The sequence below is a fragment of the Eucalyptus grandis genome, chromosome 6, assembly GCF_016545825.1.
Source record: "Eucalyptus grandis isolate ANBG69807.140 chromosome 6, ASM1654582v1, whole genome shotgun sequence".
NCBI lineage: Eukaryota > Viridiplantae > Streptophyta > Magnoliopsida > Myrtales > Myrtaceae > Eucalyptus > Eucalyptus grandis.
The window spans coordinates 41,435,028-41,458,993 of NC_052617.1; the positions used below are offsets into that span (position 1 = coordinate 41,435,028).

The 23,966-nt window shown below is 39.1% G+C and overlaps 3 protein-coding genes across 3 annotated transcripts; 2 read left to right on the plus strand and 1 right to left on the minus strand.

Annotated features, from left to right (window-relative positions):
- Positions 1 to 541: 541 nt before the first annotated feature.
- On the plus strand, positions 542 to 1,374 carry LOC104452015 (ethylene-responsive transcription factor ERF022). Its single transcript, XM_010066555.3, has one exon. The coding sequence runs from the start codon at positions 562 to 564 to the stop codon at positions 1,126 to 1,128; it is 567 nt and encodes a 188-aa protein (XP_010064857.1). The 5' UTR covers positions 542 to 561; the 3' UTR covers positions 1,129 to 1,374.
- Positions 1,375 to 5,587: 4,213 nt separating this feature from the next.
- Positions 5,588 to 7,938, plus strand: LOC104449823 (cytochrome c). The gene is made up of 3 exons (XM_010064093.3): positions 5,588 to 5,808; positions 6,531 to 6,664; positions 7,594 to 7,938. The coding sequence occupies exons 1-3, from the start codon at positions 5,697 to 5,699 to the stop codon at positions 7,687 to 7,689; spliced, it is 342 nt and encodes a 113-aa protein (XP_010062395.1). The 5' UTR covers positions 5,588 to 5,696; the 3' UTR covers positions 7,690 to 7,938.
- A 952-nt stretch (positions 7,939 to 8,890) lies between these two features.
- Positions 8,891 to 16,009, minus strand: LOC104449824 (protein phosphatase methylesterase 1). The gene is made up of 12 exons (XM_010064094.3): positions 15,751 to 16,009; positions 15,495 to 15,579; positions 15,293 to 15,363; positions 14,864 to 14,978; positions 14,651 to 14,730; positions 13,153 to 13,237; positions 12,966 to 13,046; positions 12,036 to 12,130; positions 11,862 to 11,912; positions 11,296 to 11,376; positions 10,081 to 10,231; positions 8,891 to 9,399 (listed from the first exon to the last, which is right to left on the minus strand). The coding sequence occupies exons 1-12, from the start codon at positions 15,861 to 15,863 to the stop codon at positions 9,370 to 9,372; spliced, it is 1,038 nt and encodes a 345-aa protein (XP_010062396.1). The 5' UTR covers positions 15,864 to 16,009; the 3' UTR covers positions 8,891 to 9,369.
- Between the last annotated feature and the right edge of the window lie 7,957 nt (positions 16,010 to 23,966).

Consider the following 23,966-nt stretch of genomic DNA (forward strand, 5'->3'; position numbering starts at 1 on the left):
TTTTGACACATCAACAAGACTTTTTCATCATTTGAGGATATTTGCATGACGTTTTTCACATGGCTGTGAAATCAGAAAGACAACCGTAGCTTGACCATGAACCATTCAACCCACCTACTGGGTTAGGGTTTTACTCTCTAAACAACAGTTGACATTTGCATTTTGCATCATTGAATTTTGATGTGGTTTGTAGTAGCGGGTGATGTTTTGGTAGCACGGTTCAACCTGGTCGAAGTCCACTTTTTTTATACGTGGGTTTTTACGAACGTGGCATTTAACGTTAAAAAAACAAAACAAAACAAAACAAAACAAAACAAAACCTAGGAAATGTCAAGAAACTCGAACGCATAACCTCAAAAGAAGTTCGGGTTTCGCCAGCGTGTTCCCACTATGGTGAGTTACGTGGAAGCTCACTACTTGAGGTGACCGGCCTACAGTCTCTTCGCCATGTGAGCAAAGTGCAGAGCTCAAGGCCCTATAAATTCGCCCGGAAAACGAAGTGATCCCGGACCTCAGAGTCGATCCCTTTGACACGCTTCGCTCGTTCTTGAGGCGCGACAGATGAAAGGAATGCAAGCAGGAGGTGATCAGTGCGGCGGAGATAATGATAATGCGCCTTGCGCCGCTCGGTACAAGGGCGTCCGGCGCCGGAAGTGGGGCAAGTGGGTGTCCGAGATCCGCGAGCCCGGCAAAAAGACGCGAATCTGGCTCGGGAGCTATGAGTCGCCGGAGATGGCCGCCGCGGCCTACGACGTGGCGGCGCGGCATCTGAGGGGGCCGGGGGCCGCCCTGAACTTCCCCGAGCTCGTCGAGGCTTTGCCGAAGCCGGCGGGCTCGAGCTCCGAGGCAGTGCAGATGGCGGCCCAGGAGGCGGCATTGAGGTTCAGGAGGGCGGAGGGAGGGCCGGGAGCCAGCGGCGGCGATGGCCACAGCACGGGTAATAGGAGCTCGGGCCCGGCGCGAGTGGGGCTCAGCCCGAGCCAAATCGAAGCCATCAACGAGGCGCCGCTGGATTCGCCGAAGATGTGGATGGAGCTCGGTGCAGGAGCCGATTCGGCCGCGGCTTTCGATCTTGGCGACATGGAGGTCGACCAGTGGGGAATGCTCCAACAATCCATCTGGGATTAGCAAATGATAGAAGCCATTAGCACTAGCAAGCATCGAACTTCGGCAGCCTTTTTCCTTTGATTTTTTTTTTCCGGTCCTTTTTAATAAATCTGACTAGGACAGTGAGAAGTCAACTGTCGCTGAAGATCGGCAGGCCGTCATTTTCAGCACGCCTGCCTATTTATGTAGTTAGGAAACAAGAGTTAATTGAATGATGAACGTCGTCGTTCGGGATTGAACCGTACTCGGATAATGCAGATCTCGATTTAATTGTATGCATGTCCGTTCAGTCATGCAAAGTTGCTGTTGACCTTATTAATGATCAAATGGAATATTAGGGCAAATTTGATCCATCATATAGCCTCCAAATTTAACGCAAGTATATTCATATTGACGGAATCTTCATGTATGTACCTCTCGCCTTAGGTTGTTAGATGACCTCTTGTTCATTAGGAATGTTATGAGTTTGAGTCAAGTTAGCACGGTTTAACATTCAAACTCGACTCAAGTTGTTATAGTAGAATGTAATTAGAGATTGTATCTATCGATCTACGCCAATAATTATTATATTCACTGCCAATGACGTTGTTCGGGTCGGGTCGGGCCAAGTTTGTACCAAGTAAAATTCAAACTCTATTTGACTTAAGTATGCTACAGTCAATGCGTGTCTTGAGCTTGTCAAGCTCAATTTCTCACGCTTGAACTTAGCTTGATAAGTTCTTAATAAACTCAAACCCGACTCAATCAATAAGTAAATCTCAATCTAAACTTGAACTAGATTTGTTCTTTGAGCTCGAGTTGATATATTAGAATGTAATTAGAGATAGTACTGTACCTGTAATTATAATATTCACCGCCAAAAGAGTGTTCGTGAGTTGCTTGCCGCACTCATCTTGCGTATTAACAAGAGAATGGATATCCAAAACCGACGCCGGTGGAATTAGCAATAGCGGTGGACCAAATAGGCCAAATTGAAGGGGACTGTGCTCGGTTACTTCCTAAAAGTAACGGTGCAATTTAGACCATTCATTTTGTTTTGTGCATGATAGGCAACCAGATCACTAAGATGCTGTACAAGACCATCTCTTTTGCATACGTGTATTATTTAAAACAACATATATACTCATCTTCAAGAGAAATAAATTTATGGAGTTATTGACTGCCACGTATCTGGTTGAAGAGGCTGTCACGGCGTGTACGAGGATCCTGAGGCAGAGAGGTGAGGAAGCTGCCGGAGAAGGAATTGTCGTTCAGGTAGAGGGACTTGAGGTTAACGAGAGCGGAGAGGTCGAGGACATTGCCGGAGATGGAGTTGTCCTTGAGGCTGAGGAAGCGAAGCGGGTCAAGCCGGTCTAGTGTCCAACGTCTTGGTCGTGTTCAAGGACTCAAGGACCAGCTTGGGAACACTGTCTTCACTTTGATGTGGATAGAGAGAGGAACCACCGATTTGGGTCATTTTCAGAACATCTTCTTCTCTTTGCAGCAGCACATGCTCTGCTTCTGCTCTCTCGACCACCACTTACTCATAGTCGTAGGTGGGGAAATCAAGAAAACCCTAAAAGCTGCAGTTGCAGAGACGGCGTCTAAGGGTCAGAGTGGAGAGAGCTCCAATGGGACTAGATAACTATCGACAATACCAAGCAAAAAATGGAAGGAAAAGAGAAGGAATAAAAAGCCATAAAAAAAAGAAAAAAGAAAAAAAAGAAACCAACAATCTTTGGGAAACTAGACAAGCAAATTGTCCCGTTTTTTTGGAAAAATGTGAGGTGCAGACTGCACCGTCACTCGTAGAAGAACATCCATACGATAGATTAAAGTTTTTTTTTTTTTTTTTTTGGGGGGGGGGTGGGTGTAATTTTCCCAGTATAAAAGGGACCCACGACACCATGGTTCTAAAAGGAACGATCGGGCTTCGGACGTACAGTGGTCGTTGGATGAGGAAAAGGACTAATTTTGGCCATTGGATTTAGACCGGATTGGGATACTCACGTTCGGCCAGCCCAGCCCAGTCTGTTACCTTAAAGACTCATCTTGCGGGCCCATTAGCTCTGGACCAGCAAGGTGGAAGAGCCCAACGGCCCATTTCTTAAGAAAAGGAAGTTTTTTTTTTTGGTCGAAAAGAAAGAAAAGGAAGTTTGCTCATTGCTTTCTCTGCTGAAATTTAGTACTCTGCCTGTAAACTGTAACAATATTGGAGAAAAGATTATATATCTACATGATCTGCAATATTATAGTAAATAGTTTGAGAGAGTTGCTATTTACTTTGGCTATTTGGCGATTGGTTTTGGAATAAAAGTGCAAGGTATTGGCCGATCAAATATGCACGAATTACGTGAATAAAGGCAATATAAAGAAGAGTGAAAAGAAATTACTTGAACACTGAATGTAAGTGAAATTGATCTAATTTGCTAAAAAATTATTAAAATACCGAAAATAGCATAAAAAGATAGTGAGATTTCCTATTTGTGGGTAAATCGTAAATAAAAAATACACTTGCAAATTATTAACAACAATGCTTTTCCTTCCACCATTTAAAATTTGGTTCCAAAAGTCGCGATTATTAAAGCGTGGTAAAGCTGAAAGTTAGGAATAGTACTGTAATCATGACTAGATCGTTACGAATAACTAAGTTTAATAATATACAAAGTCTTCTTTGTTTTATGGATTCGAAACAGACTAACGGATCATTAAAAGTCCTTACTTTATTCGATTGTTCTATAATAATTAATAAAGTTAAAAATTTCAAAGTTTCATTAATTAAAGAAATTGAAAAATGATCATTTAAATTAAACCCGTTCTTAATGTATATGACTACGGCGTTGATTCGCTCGAAAAGAAATAGAGGATCATATTCGCATCAAGAAAAGTGGAAATGTTGATGCTCATAGATTGATATTAAGAAGATTATTATATGCAAAAGTTGATAGGAAGAGATTTTTTGAAGTGTAATCTAACATATTCGCGAATACAATGGCAAATTTTCCAATCATTTATATAAATAAAGTGAAGTTGGTCGATATAATGATGAATGGATTATTTGTCTTTCGTAAGATCACGAGTTCAATTCACGTTACAAGGAATATCCACATTTGAACGACTTATGTAATGTTGCCTATTTACATTATACCTTTTATGGAAACTTTCAATCTCTAGTAACTAGTATTTTGATGGGATTGTGTCTGCAGTGAAAAGCTTTTTTTTTTTTTTTGCACAAAACTATGGTGACAAGCATGCCAACTTCGGATTTCGAGGCATGTTTGGTGCATAATAGTTATAATTAAATTCGGATATCTTGTAATGAGTTTGAGACTCTTATAATCAAGCTTAGAAGGGATCGTTTGTTGGAGATGACTGGGGAGGGCTGCTTGGGGTCAAGTGACCCCGGAAGACCATTGGCAAAGGCCACTCGAGGTCGAGCGACCTCTGGCAACTCCACCAACCCCTGAAGACCACCGACAAAGGCCACCCGAGGTCATGCGACGCCGTCACGACCTTCAGCGACCCCGGATCTGGGGCGGCGAGGTCGCGCGACGCCGCCTTGACCTCTGGCGACCTAGATTCGGGGCGTCGAGGTTACAAGAGGACCTCGCCGCCCCTGATCTGGGTTGTGGCGGGGTCGCGTGATGCCACCGTGACCTAGATCCGGGGGCGGCGAGGTTGCGCAACCTAGACCTCACTGTGACCCAAATGGTGTGGCGGTCGTGCCATCCCTCGACGACGGTTGTTTGGGCGACAGTTGCATGCGACTACTTGCCCTTCGCCTTCGCTCGCGAAGAAGAAGACGATGAATAGTGAGGGTAAAATCGGAAAAAGAAAAACCAACGAGGATAATTTGTGATTTTTTTTTTTTTTTAACCCTTTGACTCAACATTCTCGGCATGTTGAAAGCTCTAAGCGGCCTCCAACCTGTCTTGAGACTTTCAGCCTTGTGAAAGCTGATATTTTGCAAAGGAATTTTGAAATTTTTTTGCCAAACACCTCATTCTTGACCCAAAGATCTTTGGCGCTTCAAAGTAACTTTGAGAAGTTACTCTCAAATGCATTCTTACTTGTTTTTCAATGCCGTTGAATGAAAATTGAATTGCGAGAACCGCAAGGCCCTCCATCAACTAATGACAAGAGTTTTTATATTTTTTTCAATGCCCTAATTTATCTCTATATATAATGCAAAATCGATCATTCCGAAATGTCGAGCTCCCTCTAAATAAGATGCGAAGCGAGGATTGCCGTCCAAAAATGAAAAAGAAAAAGAAAAGTAGAAGAAGAGCAAGAGGACACGTGGCGATCGGGCGCCGACACGGGAAGGCGCATTTCCAGTTCTGCCCTGGACGGGCGTGCCAAATTTGACGAAGACCCACCGTTCAAGGGGAAAAGGGAGAGAAAAAGGCGGGGTGCGCCACTGAGGACGCGCCACGTGGGAGCGGCCCGTGCGGTCCACAATCCCGCTCTCGGTCTAGACATTTCCACCTGCGCACGACACCGCTTCATTTCTTTTTCTCATTCAGGGCGAGAGAACCCTAGAACACCACGCGAGCGAGAAGCAAGAGAGAGAGCGACAGAGAGAAAGAGAGAGAAGAGAGAGAGCGGCGATGGCGTCCTTCGCTGAAGCTCCACCGGGCAATCCCAAGGTCGGGGAGAAGATCTTCAAGACGAAGTGCGCCCAGTGCCACACCGTCGAGAAAGGCGCTGGCCACAAGCAAGGTTCGCTCTCTCCCTCTCGAGAATCTTCGTCGATTCGTGTTTTTTTTTTTTTTTTTTTTTTGCGTGCGGTTCTGGTTCCCGGGATTATCTCGTTTCCGATGGAGATCCGTGATCTGATTGTCCCGCGCAGGTTCTATTCGTTGGCTCGGTTTGGTTAGATCTGAGCGATTCGTGCTCGTAGGTGGAATGGTTAGATCCGTTTCGGCGGTGCTTAGTTCCTGCGCGGTTTGTGCCTATTGACGTCCGGGGTGAAATGAATCGGGAACGACGGGAAATGGAATTCGCCGATTGGTTTTTCTGGGATTGGATTCTGCGCGCTTGTGTTCTTTTCTGCCCGTGGTTTGGTTTTTGGTTTAGGTTAAGCTGCGAACGATTTTCGAACCGGTGCTTTTTTGTGGCGGCGAATCTGTGTAGTAAAGAATTTCGTGTTGTTCTGGGACGACCGAAAGCTTTTTTGATTGGGTTTCTGTACTTTTCGATGTGCTGTATCTCGGGATCTAGTATTGTAGAGGACGCACATCTTATCGACTGATTATCAGGACATAAGTCTTTGAGGTTAGGTTGTCACCACGCGTGGAGATTTGGGGTCTCTGTTGTTTTTTGTTTCGTTTTCATATGCAGCTTCGTTTTCTGCCTGTCTTGATTTATGTCATTCCGAAGCTTTTTGTCTTTTGGATTTTCTTTATTATCGTTTGTGATGTGCTCATACTCTGGATTTTCAGGGCCCAACCTAAATGGACTGTTTGGTAGGCAGTCCGGCACAACCGCAGGATACTCTTATTCCGCTGCAAATAAGAACATGGCTGTCAACTGGGAGGAGAAGACATTGTACGACTACTTGCTAAACCCCAAGAAGGTACCCATGTTCATACTGATTGTTTAGTTAGCCTCTGCTGCCACATACTCGTGTTGTAGTTTTGCATGTTTGGTTGATGAACATTGATGCCTTTGGAGCTGTCATGCCTAATGCTTTGTACTTATTTGGAAATTTGCATGACTTATAGTACTAATTTATTCTTTGTGAAATCATTTGGGTACTTTTTCTTTTCATACTCCGGTAGCTATACGTTCTCATATGATCTCGGAGAAGGGGGGCCATAAACACAATTTGAGTATAGATATTTGTATAACAGGGGCCAAGAGTGTTATTCTAGCGTAGGAACTATTTTTAAGGGATGCACCGGTGCTCTGAAGCATTTTGAATCGTTTGGTTTGTTATAAGTTCAAAGAGTCCAAAAGTTATGTCTTTATTATGGAGAATGCCAGATTGGAGTTGAAACTTTTAGTTTGTCCTTGTGCACAGCCTATTGTAAAATTGTAGGTTTTTTGGTCATCAGTTGCCAATATTACACTGGCAGCAGTTGTACTGTGAGATGCAATGAGGAAGCCTGAGTTATATTGGATGCTACACCTGACTCTGTCACTATAGATGGTCTATACATGGATAGGGAGACATGATAGGATGATCTCTATTGACTGTCACTTTGACCTGGTTGTTTTGGTAATGCAATTTTGTTAACTACTATGGGCTGGTGCCTATCCTTATGTTATGCCTGTGGACCATAGCCTTGGGACTGTGATGCATGGTTGAACCAGATGTGTTCCTTTTTCTGCATGTGAACTATACAAAGATGCTATAGGTTAATATTATTCTGTTGGGAGTTACTGGATTATATAAATATGTAGGGGTAACTGTGGTGCCATATCTATGTTAGTTGCATTCATCTCCTTTTCATCTCTCTGTATATCTTCTCACTCACGTCTCATTCGTCTGTGTTTCTACAGTACATTCCTGGAACTAAGATGGTTTTCCCTGGACTCAAGAAGCCCCAAGATCGCGCTGACCTGATTGCGTTTTTGAAGCAGTCAACTGCATCTTAAGCGACTAAATGTCATCCCCTGTTCCATTTGATTAATATTGAGATTCCTGTTCAGCCAGAGAGAATGAGGCGTTATTCTTTTCCCTAATAAAGTAGACACTATGTAGGTCTTTGCAAACTCTTGGCTTGGCGAGCATTGCCGAGCTGCATTTTGTTGTTTGCCGTGAGCTGCCAATTGAACCATATACTCCTGAAAACCAGGAATTTTTCAAGGTTTTATTATAAGATCATCTCTCGTATTTATGCTGCATTTCATATGCACAGTGGCTCGATAGGTAGGGTCGGTCTCGTATAAACGTTGGCTTGATTGAGGGAGGCCTAGATAATGCAATTTACATTTAGTCGATAACCAAAAGACGCCTTAAATCTTTTTGGGGGCATTGTGTTTGGCTGAAAAGCCAATTGCTAGCCTGATTGCGAAGTAATTGGCCCTCTCGAGATGGCTTCCTCTCGGTACTCAACATGAGCTGTGATGTTTTTGTTCTTTGGTTTTGAGGATATGGCAGTGAAAATGACCACGAGCGGCCAAATCTTTGGCATGGTCTTGCTTAAAGCTTCTGCACCGGTTTGCTTTGGTCGAATATCGATCTCACGGTTAAAGTCTGTTATGATAACGAACTGCTTAGCATGCTTTGTTAAGCGGCCAAATTTCATGGTTCAATTGCAGACAAGTAAAGAATTTCAGCAGAACTGCGCAAGTTTGTTAAGCGGCCATATCTCTCGGCACTCAAATATATCATGCTAATCAACTGCTAAAATTCAACCTGACCAGAATCATAGATCCGTCGTCTAGAGCGGTCAGCGCTAATGTGGTATGTTCTTGGCAAAGATTTTGATTCTCTAGGAAGGAAAAAAGATTTACATGTAGAATATTTTTTAATGGACAAAGGAAAAGTTTAACCGTGCGAGAACACTGCAATATTCAACCTATCATCTTGATTTGAAGGCCAATAGTTAGCCTGAATGTGTTTGGCTGGTGCCTGATCGAACGTTCGATAACGAGAAAATATCTTCACGTACTTGTTTTTGTATCACATCACGATGACTTCTAGAAATAAAATAGCAAGTCGGAATACAATATCTTGTAAATCCTAGGAAACAATAAATTTCTAGACTCGAAATTTTGCAAGTCTGAACAAGCCTGATATTCTTTAGAAATCACGTCAGTCCAAACCTGAATGGTAGCAAAATATAAGGCTACGTAACAAAAAGAGGACATTGCCATGGCAGCGCAATATCAGTGGAACAGGCAGAGCATATTGTTAAAGCAAGCGATGAGACCAATGAAATCCCCAAACACGGACGCAGTTATCGAACTTCCCGACTAAATACCAAGTAGAGAAGCTCATGCACAGAACATGAGCTAGAAACTGCAGCCTTCATTTACTAGGATTACAAGAACCAGGCACTGACACACTGGAAAAACTCCATGTTTGAATTATTTGAGGCATCTCAAAAAAAAAAAAAAAAAAAAAAACTCCCGGATGTGAGCCATCACTAATGGAGATGAAGTGATGAGACCAGTAATACTGATCTCCTCAGTCTATGCAAGTTAACCTCCAAATGAGCCGCCTTTCCCATTTCCGCCAAAGAACAGAGCGAATAGGAATAAACTCAAGATGAAGCGTGATATGTAGCTCTTTTGTACCACAAGGTTTATTGCACTGAAGGCACTCTCTATTCAAGATTTCCAAGACCGAATCCCTGGGATCTGCAGAAAGTAACAGAAAAATTTTGAGCAAAAAACCTGTTATAATTAATAACTTAATGCACCAAATATACTAATATGGCCATCCCAGGTCGGCTAAAAGTGGCAGTCAATGGTCACTTGAACCCAGGGGACGTCAAGCGATCAGTCAATTCACTTCACTGCATCTCTCTTTGATAATTAAGTCAGATTTGACTTGATTTCAGAGAGATCTAGCTGGGAAATCTGAAATTTTCCCTTTTGTTATACCTAAATTTGGGTTTTTTTTAACATTATAAGGTCAAGTGTCTAGCATGGGTTTGTCCAGACACCGAACTGAACAGAGTACTTCATTAGGTTTCCTGGCCCCAAAAACTGAATCTTCTGACCTGACCAAAACCAAATATCAGTTCAAGTCACAGCTGGGTCAGGTCAGATTTCTGGGCCATGCTAGTAAATTCGATACCACAAGTGACAACAGCATTTACTGCTGACTCTGTGTGAGTCTTCAATAGTTTCTTCTTTTCCTCACAGAGTATTCGATAGATCAAACAAAGTCATCTACTTCACATTGGTTCCTGATTTTCTTTTTCATGAACCATGCAACTAAAACCATGAGGGCCTACTCTGTTGGAGAGAGATTGTAGTAAGAATGCCTTAACTCTGAAAACTGAATGCAGAAAAACGTTCTGCATAGTTATTTACCTGGACACCATGAGGGCCTATTTTGTTGCGAGAGATAAAATTAAGAATCAGGCTAGCGAATTCATCAGGTACATCTTCCTGAATGGCATGGCCAGTATGCCTGACAACCACCATTTGAAACTTTCCTTGCATCTGACCTATTGTAAGAGATCTGTCATCACATCAACTAAAACCTCATCAACATATACCATAAATGAGATTAAGCACACTTAACAACTACAACGAATTTGTCAGGTATAAACAGAGATATAGGTGTATATGGGCTATCAAAAGATAGTAAATAAAGCTGCAAATGATGAAAAGCAATACAAAGAAAAAACCTGCTGTGTTATTAAGCCCACATTGTCAGTTGGAAGAATTATTCATTGAATAGTCTATCCCGATTGGTTAAAGCACTTAATGCTCTAAAAAGCCTTGAGATGATAATGGGTGTGTTTGGTTCAGCTTTCCCAAGGGGCTTTCAGCCTCCAAAGCTCCTTGGGGAAATTCCAAGGGGCTTTTAGTCAAATGCTGGCCTTGGGAAAACAAAAAGTCCAATGCTAATAGTACCAGCTCTGGGCTTTCAGCATTTGATCAAATGCAGAAACTTTTTTATTTTTTTTCAAAACTACTATCATAAATTTTTTAGTTCTTTGGTTTTACCTCTCATTGTTCCAAAACTACCCTTACCTCCACTAGAGTCGGCAAAAAGTTTAATATCTTTTTTTTTAAAAAAAAGAAAGAAAATTGAAATCCAAAAGCCTTTTATAAAAAAAGATTTGCCAAACACTCTTTACACCAAAATAGCTTTGCAATGAATTTTTTTACCAAACACAATTTGCATTTCCCCAAAGCCCTTTAGGCCAAAGATATTTGCATTTCCCCAAGGCCCAATTACAAAGCTGAACCAAATGCAGCCAACATCCCATGCATAGCTGCTTTTACGTGAGTCTAAGGAGCTGTGCCTATTATTATCTATCATCAATAATAGACTTGCTTAACAGTAATATGTACATCTTATCTGCATGCATTGTGTACACTTCACTGGTTATTTTCTTAATCATAACTAGATATTTAATTAAACTGCAACTAAAACATCAAGGAATTAATGAACTTAGAAGCAATAATTACAAGAGAGTTCGTCCAGTGAATACTGTTTTATAAAAGTAAAGAATGTGTAATATAGAAGTTGTGATAGATGTAAAATACTTTCATTAGAAATGCATCAAAACTAACCTATCCAGTCTATCGGTTCCTGCTAAAAGCAAGAGTTTTGGGACTGGGCATGATAAAAAAATTTCTGAAAGGCCTTCATACCTGCAACAGAATTGACAGCCTCACCAACAGATTTTACAAGATTAAACTTCACCACAGGAGCAACACCAGCTAACAAAAATTAATAAGACAAAGTAAAATTGGAGTAAAACTCCATGAGACAAAATTTGACAAGGTAATAAAGTAAAAAAACAAAGGACTATAATTCAGTGTAAACACATCTATCAATATAGTGCTCTACCGATTTAAACTAGAAGATCAAAGTGTTTTTCAGTCAGCCTGCACAGAGATTGCTAATAATGTGTTAACTCTGTTTGAAAACTTATTGAAAGAGCGCTAGAATCAAAGAAGAATAAGAATAGTCTCATATTTACAGGGAAACAGGTGTTACTAATGAAAGAATTCACAATAGGGTATACTCCCTACAGACTTCCATTTGATGACACCAAAAGCACCCACAAGCAATCAACAGGATTAAAACAGTGCTGTAGTGCTACTTCCAACAAGAACTATGGACAAAATCATACCAGCCTCTCCAATATTGTTCTGTTTCTTCAAGCCGTGTTCTGTACATGTAACTGCATAAGAAAATCATAATATGATAATGCTCGTTAGGCTAGGTACTGCATGAGATCTAAGCAGCGGACATTTAAATGGGGTGAACATAATTGAATATACAATTCCAGATGGTTTCACAATACCAGTTCTTTGAGTCGTCATACTTCAAAGTGGTGGGAACCGATACTCGAGCTGACTCGATGTTTCTTAAAGAGCCACCTTTCAGACTCCATTCAATCTATTGAAAGAAAAGTAAAAAAAAAAGGGTACAAATTACCACCCAATGCTGTTAAACTCACTATTTAAATCAGATTGATCTCATGGTTCAAATATGTTGGAATGAGTCAGCTCATTCAAAAACTCAGAGAAGGCAAGATTGAGCTAAAATTGCGTGTTGGGATGTTAAAATTGTCAAAATCATGATTTTGGAAGCGATTCTAACAATATTAGATTTGGGCTTTTTTTAGTTATTTTCATGGGCTAGAGAGTCCAAGCCCCAAAAAGTAAACTATGATCAATGCTATTAAACTCACTATTTGAATCAGATTGATCTCATGGCTCAAATATGTTGGAACGAGTCAGCTCATTCAAAAAACTCAGAGAAGGAAGGATCGAGCTAAAATCGCTTGTTGGGCTGTTGAAAAATCGTCGAAATCATGATTTTGGAAGTGATTCTAACAATATCAGATTTGGGGATTATTTCCCCACTAACGTTCACTGTCATCATTATCATTCTTTTTTCTTGTTCAATATGTTTCAACAGTTTATGTTGGCTCACAAACTTGAATAATACTAAAGTTTCCATGACAATCAGATCCTGGATGTTATATGGTCCAAGAAATATCACATGCAATAAAGTTTTTGATAGTTAATTATTTCTATTTCCAACTTATGCAGCACCTAGATTTCCAATCTTTCCAAGAGACACATCAATAGTTTAAGGCCACAGCTGAAAGAAGTAGGATATATCACAAGTAACTACATGGAAAGAGTTTGAATCTCAGCTAAAGGAGCATCACCAAAGAGCAACAAGTAATTATAGAGGCGATAAATGAAAGGAAGCCCAAACATACTGCTTTCTCAATGCTAGAGAAATGCTGCATCCTGCCTGATAGGATTTTCTGCATGTGAATCAATGAAGCCATGGCTGTACCCTAAAACAACTCTTTGTACTCAGCTGTCATTCAATAAGTAATTTAAAGGGTGGATATCTTATATTGTCAAGTTACAAGCCACACAAAGCAAAGAATAGTATTGTACCTCCACCACATCCACAACAACCAGCCCAGCCAAGGTAGGAAGTGCTTTCTTTGCAGCGACATGAACAGCTACAGAGCCTCCCATACTGTTTAACATGCACAATCAGCCCACTATGGTAAAAGTGGGTGAAAGTAGAATTCTGAAGGATGCAAGCTTTCAATATTTCAAATGATATGATCAAACAAATAACTGAAGTTGACAAGTGAGAATCATAATGCTGATTTCATGCACAGTGTGCAATATGGCCACCTATAAAAAGGCAGAGAACTAGATAGGACAAAGCGATCACATGTTAATCAGATCCTGAACGTACCGTTTCAAGACAGTGAACAGGATTCATGAACGGTAAACTTAGTATTAGGCTGAATTACAATCATATGGATGAAGGTTTGAATGAAAAGTTTGATTGAAAATATTGGGTGAGTAAGGGATTTTGGAAGGATAGGGTCACGGATCTTTAGGCACCATACCCAATGTTTTTGTAGTGTCGCTCCAAACTGAGGGTACTCAAGTATCACAATTGCAACACTCAACTAAATAACAAACAATTCTAAAAACACAAACCTTATAATAAATGAACAGTAGCAATCCTTTTGAACTGAAGAAGAGTACACGCAAGCCAGGATAAACCAAAGGGCCTTAGCCCAACCACTACGGTTGGATAAGCGAAATGAACAACCCTAGTCCAAGTTAAGAAAAGGGAATCCTCGAATAGACACATAATATCCTACTTCTAAAAAAGTAGGAAACGTGGTATCTCCAAATAGGAAAAGGAGACTTAATCAAATCCTAATATAATGCTAGCTATAATCCCAGCTTAGCATGCCTTTCATAGGTCCTCAATGGCATTGCCCAAGTTTGTCATTAGAGAGTAAACTTCTTGATAATCATTTCACAGGATAATCCACCTAAAATTCTGAATTCTGAGCTCAAAGGTCAATTATATGAAAAAAACAGAAAAGAAAAGAAAAGCAGTTTGACCCTTTGAATATCCTTCCATGAAAGTACAATTTAAGAAAAAATACTAAAATATACACTTAATCCTCCATTTATGTACAAACCTTACCCCTGCTCAGACTCATCGCCCCATTAACCAGTGTTTCAAGCAGGATTGCAGTACAAATCCTTGCTCTAGGGCACAAACAAAGTCCACAACCAGAGGCAATCTTCATGACTCCTGTCTCTTTGTCCCCACACATATTTCAAGAGAACTCATATGTATGCCCACCCAATCTACCACTTCTTGTACTTCATAAAAGTGGCTAAACAATTTACAATCAGTAAAGTTTCCAACTAACTGGTAATGAACTGAGTTAAACATGACAGTGCCTACACGTTATGGTGACTCACAAATACAGAAAGGACTAAGGAATGAAGGAAATCTATAATGCAGAAGGCATGCAATATGTTCAAAAGTACACTGCCCTTCCACCAATAAAATATCCCTTTGGATCGTGATTTCTGAAGAGTCTGAAAAAGCTAAAGAAAGATATGGAACCTGTGGCCGACGAGCACGATTGCTGGTGGGGACTCTCCATACATTCTCTTTACAATAGCTAGAACGTCATTGCATAAAGTCTGAAAAATCGAATGCATTGTATTCAAAAGAAAGATACACACAACAGTTATATGAAGGGAACTTAGGATTTAAACAAGCTAGTAGAGGAACTGAAACCAGTCCTCATCCAAAACTCCAAGCTACGATTCATACCTCAATTGATAGGTCAAGTTCATTTTCTGAGCAGGACTTTCCATGTCCTCGCAAGTCCACTGCAACCACACGGGCTTTCTCCTTGATTTTACTAGCAGATAATGCAAATGAAAGCCTAAGCAAACCAAGAAACCAAAAATCAATGCACAGTCCACATTAACAAAACAAATGAGGTACAAAAACTAGAAAGTCAGTGCTGCGAACAAGTGCCGAAAAATCAATCGATGATGTGGAAAAGGTCGAGACAGGAAGAGAACAAGGCCCAGTTCTACGCACACTGTCTTAAATAAACCACGCCACGATCATAGCTGCGATCCTCAGCAAAATAGCAGGAAATGAGATGTACATACGACTCGATCATGCAGAGAATGATCGAGTTCTTTTCTAAAAGTATTCATTACAGACTATATTCAGCAGTGGGGAGCTTACCCGGAGTAGCCACCTCCGTGAAGGCAAAGCACTACCGGTCCTTCTTCCCCAGCCAGATAAACATGGAAACTCTAAAATCCAAAGCGCGCAGCAAATGAAACAACAACATGAAAAAGAAAAAAAAAGAACCGAATCAAACAACACGAGCAAAGAACAAAAGAAGAAAGAGCTCGAATCCGACATCAATCGACGGATCACTCACGTCATTCGATTCCGGGATGACAACATCCTCCTCCCGGTCGAAATACTCGTTCCAGTCGACGGGCGAGTACTTCTTCTGAGAACTCCTGTAAATCGAACCCCAAACAAAATAAATAAATAAATAAATAAAAAGGAGAAGAAGAAATCCGTCTCGACACCTCCTGGAAACAGCCTAACTTCTTAAGAAAGGCCGAAGCGATCGAAAAACGGCGGCGCGAGCGGAGGAGAGAGGGAGAAAGCCGGAAGAAAAAGCTCACTGAGAAGGAGGGCGAAGCGGAGGAGTAGCGAAGGCGGACGGCTGGCCTTGAGGCTGGCCTCGCTCTTCCGAGGCGCCGTCCTCGGGAACAGCGCCGAGGTGCGACGGATCCATTTGCGCCGATCGCTCGCTCTCGCTCGATCGATCGATCGATCGGTCCGATGAGGAGGGGGAAGACGATCGAGCTTACAGATGCTCTTGCTTCAAGGGCGGTCTCGTCTCAGTGGAGAAGCGCGCTCGCGGGTTTTGATGTTGCGGGGGGCCTCTTCTAAAGGGGGTTAGAAGGTTAATATACCTTGCGCCGACAATAGATTTCTCGCCCGTCCTATTAGACCTTGGATTATACTACTAAAGAAAGAGACTTTTAAGTGAAAAATATTTTCTAAAGTGATGATTCGTACTTCTCATAAAAATGAATAAATAAAAAATATTTTCACCGCACATAAAAGTATTTAAGCATAGATTATTATTGATGGCGCAAACCCTTTTTTGTTAAATAATTATTTCCAATTATTACAAGTGATTATTTTTAAATAAATGTTTTTCTAAATCATTCATTTCTCAATTAAGTTATCGGAGTTTGGGTATGGCAACCCCATCAATTTGGGCGATTGAATTAGGTTGAAAGAATGGTTTTAGCTAAGAAGTATTTTGCCCTAGATTTCCCTCCTTGCAAAGAATATTTCAAATTCAAGGCTTCTTCAAATGTTATAAAAAACGTTTTTTTTTTTTCTAAAATTGATCGCTTATATTACTTAAAATAAATAATCAATAGAAGATGTTTTCATTATCAAACAAACATGTTCGTGTATAATAAAAAAAAAAATTATTTGTATATTTTTGTAAGAGAAAAAGTGTCTAAAATGTTATAAATCTATCAGTATCGATGTCAATTTAGTCATAAACATTTTGATATTACATTAATTTAATCATAAACTATTTGAGCTAATATCAATTCAATTCTTTCGGCTAATTTTAGCTAGTTATTATCGACATGGATACAAGCTAGTCTACGTGGCACGACTACTATTGATGTGAGCAAATTTTCAATAATAATTTAATATTCTTTATTTTAAAAATATTTTCAAATTATTTATTTATTTATTTTTTTCTTTTTTTGTTATTTTCTTTCTCTTTCCTTCCCCCTTTCTTCCTCCGGTTGATCGTCGAAGGAGCAGCAGCCAGGTACTCTTCTTGATTGTGCCACCTCGGCTGAAAGATATTCAACTATGATCCTACTGAAATCAACTTCATGGTCAAGTAAAAGTAAGTGCTGCGTGTCTAAGAGATTGTCCTCTCTCGTATTCTTTCTGCATCTGTTTTCCTCGGTCGCGGCCACGCACAAAAGGATGCTTAAGAGTTAGGAGACAGAATTGAAGCTGAGTTAAGCCTTGGTAGTGAGATTGTCGTGCGGTTTTTAGGCGAGAAATCGTAGCATTGTTTTGGATCTGGATTACTCGATTCTTGGTTCTAGTTGGAAAGAAACGGCTAGCTGCCGACATCAAGTTGCTCGTACTTCGGACACAGGGATTTCCTTTTTTTTCTTTAATATATCGGAAGCCGTTTTGCTCCTTGATCTTTTGACCTAGCTAATATTACGAGATGTGATTTTGAGGGATCAAATGTCCGGTTGATATGATTAATAACAACTAGGGTAAAGACAATTTTGATGTTTGGATCGGAGAGGAATAGTGGCCCATAAAGTCTATTGCATTAATTGATTCGATTGAAAGAGAAAACAAGAGCATGAATCATCTGATGAGAGGTCATACAAACTGAACTTTTAATATGTCATTATTTTTTTAGAAATTTAATTTAGGGATACTAATACAACTGATTTTTAAATTTTAACTCAATATATAACGTGATATCTTAATATGATAAGAAGCTGAACAATTGCATGGCATGAGAAAGTTTTTCTTTACTTTAATGTAAGAAAAGTTTTCCACATCAGCCATCCTTCTCATGATCTGTACTTTTTTTTTTTTAAGTGTTCTGATATATCTACTTTTCAGTAATCACTTGAAGAAAAAAAACCCACTAGCGGGGTCTCATAACGTAGCAGATCTTTAAGAGCCTTCGGAAGACAAACCCACTAATTCTCAGGGAGGGCTTTTTCCCATGGGCCTTCGCTATCCAGTTAGCCATATTATTTGTGGCCTATTACAATGGACTAACAGAATATAGATGAAAAAACGTGGAGGGGGAGGAAGGGGGAGACTATAGGGAGTTTGCCTCGTAATCTCCAATGTACAGTTTGTCAGGCAGCTCAGCAAGAATTTGTATGACCTCACCGCTCTATCCTTTGCATATTGCCTCGCAGTATGAAGGACACGATGGTGAAACTCGCGGCAGCTATCATTAGAAGGGTTATCCCTCTTGAATACTTCATGGATTTTGTATGTATTGGATGATGTGAGTCCACTCATAACTTACAGATGAAACAATCAAAGTCTTATTGGGGAAAAGCATTATTCCTCCTGAATACTTTACTTATTTTGTACATCTTGAATGATGTAAGTTCATTCCTAGCTCGCATAGAAAAAAATCAAGTCGTATCGAACGGAACAAAGCTCTTCATCCTCTTAAAAAAAAAAAAGCACAACTCAAAACACGGAGAATACTTGACATTAGTACAGGAAATCAATTACCTAGCCCCTGGTTCTTCGAGTGGGTGAGATCGCCATATTCGCAAAGCAAGGGAATTGACAAACTTTAAAAGCTTTCTCAAGCAAGATGAGCATAAGAACTTCAACCGTCAATACATCTAAAGTAACGGGCAAAGGTAAACGTAATAAGTAAACATCGGTGTTTACCTGGTTAGCAAGATCATATCTCGGCTCTGAGTCCTCCTAGTGCTGTCCTTTCAAAGTCTCTCCATTCAATATCACAAGTAGAGTAATGAATGATAGAAAAGATGATAACTTATATGGACTATAAAAGTAAATTAATGAAAATTATTATTATAATTTATATAAATATTTAGACAAATTATTATTGATAAATAAACATATATGTTTCAATTTCTTTTATTAATTTGGTTAATTTCTATTTTCCTTGACTTAATTAAGGACTTGGAGGATTTAAAAAGGGTTGAGAAGCATCGATTTGAAAGGGAAGTTCTCACTTGTTTGGATGATGAGATTTTTTATTTAAAAAAGAATGTTAATATCCTAAAAAACCCACAAATGGTACATTTGTATTAAATTTGCCTAAAACTAATTTTTTGATGACCAAAAATCCTAAAGTGGTACACATTTGACAAATGTATCACAAACTGGTATACTTGCGATAAATTTACCTTGTGTTAATTTCTATTAAATTTTACTATCAAATTACTAAATTGAATGATATGTGATAATCGAGTGGCGTATCAATTTGCAATTTTACTCTCCGTTTCTCATAATTAGACAATTTTTGTGATTTTTTTTTGTATTAATCAAATTTAATAGATGGTATATTTGTCACAAATGTAGCAATTTAGGGTTTTTGCATTGAATGAATTAGTTTGGGGTAAATTTATTACAAATTTACCAGTTTGTGGCTTTTTTATATTCGGTGATAGTAAATTTGTCACGAGTGTATCGATTTGAGATTTTTCATAATCAAAAAATTAGTTTGAGGTAAATTTGTCATATGTGTACTAGTTTGAGATTTTTCAGGATATTAATCCTTTAAAGAAACAAATGTAATTAATTTGTGAAGGATTCAACTACGACTTTTAAGATAGAGGATACTGTTCTTGGGCTAAACAAAAAAAAAGTTTTGGTGGATATTTCTCCAAAAAAAAAAAGAAGAACATTTAAGAACTCAAAAAAGTAGGAAAGTGAATGTCTAATGCTCTTTTGACCAATAAAAAAAAATCTAATATTATCTAAATTTTCCATTGTCTTGGGATTTTGTAATTGATTAACGCATAATTTGAGAAGCCTCGGCTTCTTTTAATTGCGAGATAGGAAAGATGTATTCGCTAGGGTCGGTATTAGTCAATATATACATACTAGACATACAATGCTTGATTTTCTTTGTGATCTCGTTTGGGTAAATGGAGTTCGTATTAAAAGTGATTAGATCAATTGAGATAATATTTGTGATAGAGGCGAGCAAAAGAAACCACTCGGATCAAACTAAACCTGAGAAGTTTCCGGAGATTATCGTCTGGTTCTCAGTTCCAAGTGTGAAGCCACCCACTCAAGTCAATTAGATTGGATCAATTTTTTTCCTTATATTAGTGCAAATTTGTAAAAACTAAAGAAAATTAAAACCCCTTGAGACCCCTTCGACACAATAGCGACTTGTTCACCTCCACACACGACTCTTTAGTATCCCGGACTCACCATCTTTCTTGTTTTTTTTTTTTAAACCTTATGCATAAAATAAATTCAATACCCACATGAGTGCACTAAAGCTGTTATTGATACCGACAAAGATTATCATTCGGAGTCAAAAGGCATTTGCGTGTGGGATAGGTTCCATAGTGTAAGGCATTACTTCAGTGAGTTCGTTTGCCCAATTGCAATGACCACCGAACTAAAACACCTATCTTTTGCGAAGAAAACTATTCTAATGAACAAATAACGGGTTGTATATGGTAAAAAAATAAATATGGAATTGGTTCTCTTGCTCCTCCCGAAAATTAGATCGGATTAGTCGATCGATCCGATTCTATAAAGCTTCAATCTAGTTCTCGATTTTTGACAGTAAGAATTAGTCTAATAGTATAGTTCTCGATTCTTGGACGGGAATGGATCGCCCAAGAATTGATCACCCTAGTTAGTGATGAACAATTCAGTTGAAGATCGTCCGTCTTCACTAAAACTCCTCGATCGAGTCAAGGAGAAAGAAGATAAAAGAAAGTGTTCAAAATATTCTGGAATCGGGCAAAAGTCAATCTCCCAATCAAAAGTAGCGGTTGACATTAGCCCGTGAATCTTGAAAATTAACAGGACGATCACGTTAGCCGAGCCCTTAGGAATATTAACATGGTCCCACCATTCACCGAATCTATTCCGAGAATTATACCTAGAAAAGCATAGAGCGAATCCTGTAGCGCTGTAGATGGATGATATTAAACTATTCGAGAAAAATACACTTTAAGAATGGTCCGAAGCACAAATCTTCGCCTTCAGAGGAGCCGAAGTGTCTTTTTTTTCACTCTTTCTCTCTTTTCCTATCGTTTTCTTCAACCTCCAGCCCTGAGAAGGGTTTGAGCTAATTGCACCTCCCCTCTATCTTTTTATTGATTTTGTTTTCGATTTATTGTTCTTTTCTTACCTTCTTTTCTCTCCCGATCTAAATTTGGGAGTTTAATAAATATGATCTTAGGGATTCGATACCTCTCTACTCTATTTATATATAAGTTATTTGCCTCTAATCTCAATGATAATTGCAATTTTTTTGGCATATCATTGAATTATGAAGATTTGCTCCTCCACATGTTGAATATGTGTTTATTTAATTTATTATAGTTGTTTCCTTACTACGATGGCATATAAAAAACTGATAGTGGGCCGCAAGATGCAACCTTCCCTGGTGGAACAAATTGTGGGCCGAGAATCTTGATTGGGCCGTTTTCATACTTGTCGACAGAGACTTCTATAAGTGCATTGTCCGCTTTTCTTTCGGTGCTCTCTGCTATTTTATTTTGAAGTATATGAACAACATCCTCTTTAGAGGAGAGACCTTGACCATTTCAGCGGTGAATAAACTATTCAAAGTCGTCGGGGACAAGGCCATCACTTTTAGGAGTGTGGATGATACGTTTTGAAACCGGACACTGCAGCGAAGTTGGAGCATCGATCCAATTATCTTCTCAGCTGGGGATACCTCAAATCTTTTAGGGCCCTAGCCTGTCTGAGTTGCCAATACGCTTGTACCCTGTTTACGGTTTAATCCTTAGAGTCTCTTCACTTTTGTCACTCTTGGTCACGATTTGAGGTTTGGAGCCTTCCCGGCCCTGCGCGGCCCTCTCTTGCCTCTTGCTAGGTCTCCTTTGCATGTTGTTTAGGTTGTTCTTTGCTTGTTTGTTCCGCTTTTTGTGGACTTCTTTTGCATTCAGCTTCCTTCCACTCACTCTGACTTATTGTCTTGTTGAGTGCAAGTTTTGTGGCACCGGATCTTTTGTAATTATTGGTTAAAGCTCAATTCAATATTACTCTTTCACAAAAAAAAAAAATTGAATATAAACACACACTACCAACTAGCAATGTCAAGATTATCGAAGAAGGAATTATCAACACATGCTCATCATTAACAAAGACGCGAAATCTAGTGATCAACCTCATTTTGTTTGATAGATCTGTCATGTGAAATGAATTTGTGCTTAACTTTGCAATTGTTCCATCAATCTTTCTTGTGTTCTGATTTGGTTTTGTTTTTCAGTATATATGCTCTGTTTTGATTTATTTTGTCATGAAGATTATGTACTTTTGCATCTTTTTGAGTAATAAATATAATTTTTTTCAACAAAAAAGAAGAAGAAAAAATGGTCCAAAGCACGTGCATACAGGAACATCATAAAATTTCCAATGATCTTACTTTAGATATTAATGTTTATTAATTAATTTCAATTTCAGACTAATGAGGGCGAGCTAATGCGATTTGCATAATTAAATTCTAAAATCTATTTCATCCAATCGAATTTTTTTTTGCACAAAATCAAATCTATACATATGTGTTATAGTCTAATTACTTAAAAAAATATTGATTTTATGTCAAGTCCCAAATCTGCCTATAATTTTTTATTCTAAAAATTACCCAATTTTCGGGTCAGTCTTGATTCTGCCTTGAACTTTTTTTTTTTTTTTTTATCTATAAAAATATATCGACTTTATGTCTAGTCCCAAATTTGTTTCAAACTTTCCTTTGTTTCACCAACTTCAACTTTAATTCAAGTCTACTCCTATTCGAAAATCATTGTTAGTGGTCCCTAATTTTCATATTATAAAATGGTTCCATTTTGGGAATGGTTTTTTCATGTCACTTTGCTAATGTGAATTTATTGCCGAAGTGGAAATGCCACGTCAAATAACTAAGGATGATTTTTGAGTAAATGCTTAACAAGGCAGATTTGAGATTAGATCGGGTTTTTGTAATGTTTATGGCAAAATTAGAAATTTGATTTAAAGTTAAAGTTTATTTTTAAAATTTTTTAAGGTGAATCGAGACTAAATCTAAAGTTGATAATTTTTTAGGAAATTAGGTTTACATGGTACCGAGTAAAGTGAACTAAGGAATCCTGCTCTTTAGACATGATAAATCCCGTCCGCTCCAGGGACGAACCAAAAGACAAGTGGCAAATTGAAGACGCCGGCGGACGAGAAATCACGTCGGCTGAAAGGGCGGGATCGGATTGATAGGTACGTACTTCCTCCGAATCGCGATCTTTTCGTGCGTTTGGACAGAGCATAGGATACTAGGACGGTCCCACCACCACTCCCGCCGAATAATATGTCCCCCTTAAAAAATCTACCTAAAGGTCCGAAGCAAGGACGAACCTGTCTACTTGTTCGGGCCCCACAACGCAAAGGGCCGACATATTATAATCGCGGCTGGATGAAAAATAGATCATAGGAAAGGCACTTTTAATTAGTCAATAATTTCGATTTTTGAGACTAATGAGGGTGTAGCTGTCAAGATTTGGGTCTACCATAGGTCTAAATCTAAGGGAAAACCAAGGAATAAAGGCAATTGAATAGTCAAATGAAATATTTTAAAATTCAGATGCGGCGATCTTATAAAAAGGATCTCAACCACTATATTTTTTAGGATGTAGCAGTTGCCTTTAACTCTTGAATTTAACGTCAAGAATACGTAAAAAAGATATTGCTGGTAATCAGGTAATCTACCCTACCATAAGGCAAGGCCATCATTATGTAACGGGGCCAATCGGGCCTCCCATTCTGGAGGGGTTTAACCCCTATGCCTCGTAGGCCTAGGAAATGCACTTTAATTAGATATATAAACTAGTCAATAATTTCGATTTTAAGACTAATTGAAGGTGTGGTTATTGAGATCTGGATCTATCGTAGGTCTAAATCTAAGGGCGAATCGAGAGAAAAATGCAATTGAAAAGTACGTTTGACCAATGATCATTTTTATGTAAGTTAATTGCGAAAATTTAATCATCTTTTACGAATAAATATCTAAGGGGGAAGGAACTGACGAGTAATGATTTTTTTTAATTATCATTATATTGTTGTGGTCACAAAGACCAGG

Coding starts and splice junctions, on each gene's coding strand:
- LOC104449824 (XM_010064094.3), bottom strand. CDS start 15,863: ATGGATCCGTCGCACCTCGGCGCTGTTCCCGAGGACGGCGCCTCGGAA. Junction 14,731..14,863: donor AACTTGACCTATCAATTGAG/GTATGAATCGTA, acceptor TCGATTTTTCAG/ACTTTATGCAATGACGTTCT. Junction 11,913..12,035: donor TATGACGACTCAAAGAACTG/GTATTGTGAAAC, acceptor TTTCTTATGCAG/TTACATGTACAGAACACGGC.
- LOC104449823 (XM_010064093.3), top strand. CDS start 5,697: ATGGCGTCCTTCGCTGAAGCTCCACCGGGCAATCCCAAGGTCGGGGAG. Junction 5,809..6,530: donor AGGCGCTGGCCACAAGCAAG/GTTCGCTCTCTC, acceptor CTGGATTTTCAG/GGCCCAACCTAAATGGACTG. Junction 6,665..7,593: donor ACTTGCTAAACCCCAAGAAG/GTACCCATGTTC, acceptor GTGTTTCTACAG/TACATTCCTGGAACTAAGAT.
- LOC104452015 (XM_010066555.3), top strand. CDS start 562: ATGAAAGGAATGCAAGCAGGAGGTGATCAGTGCGGCGGAGATAATGAT.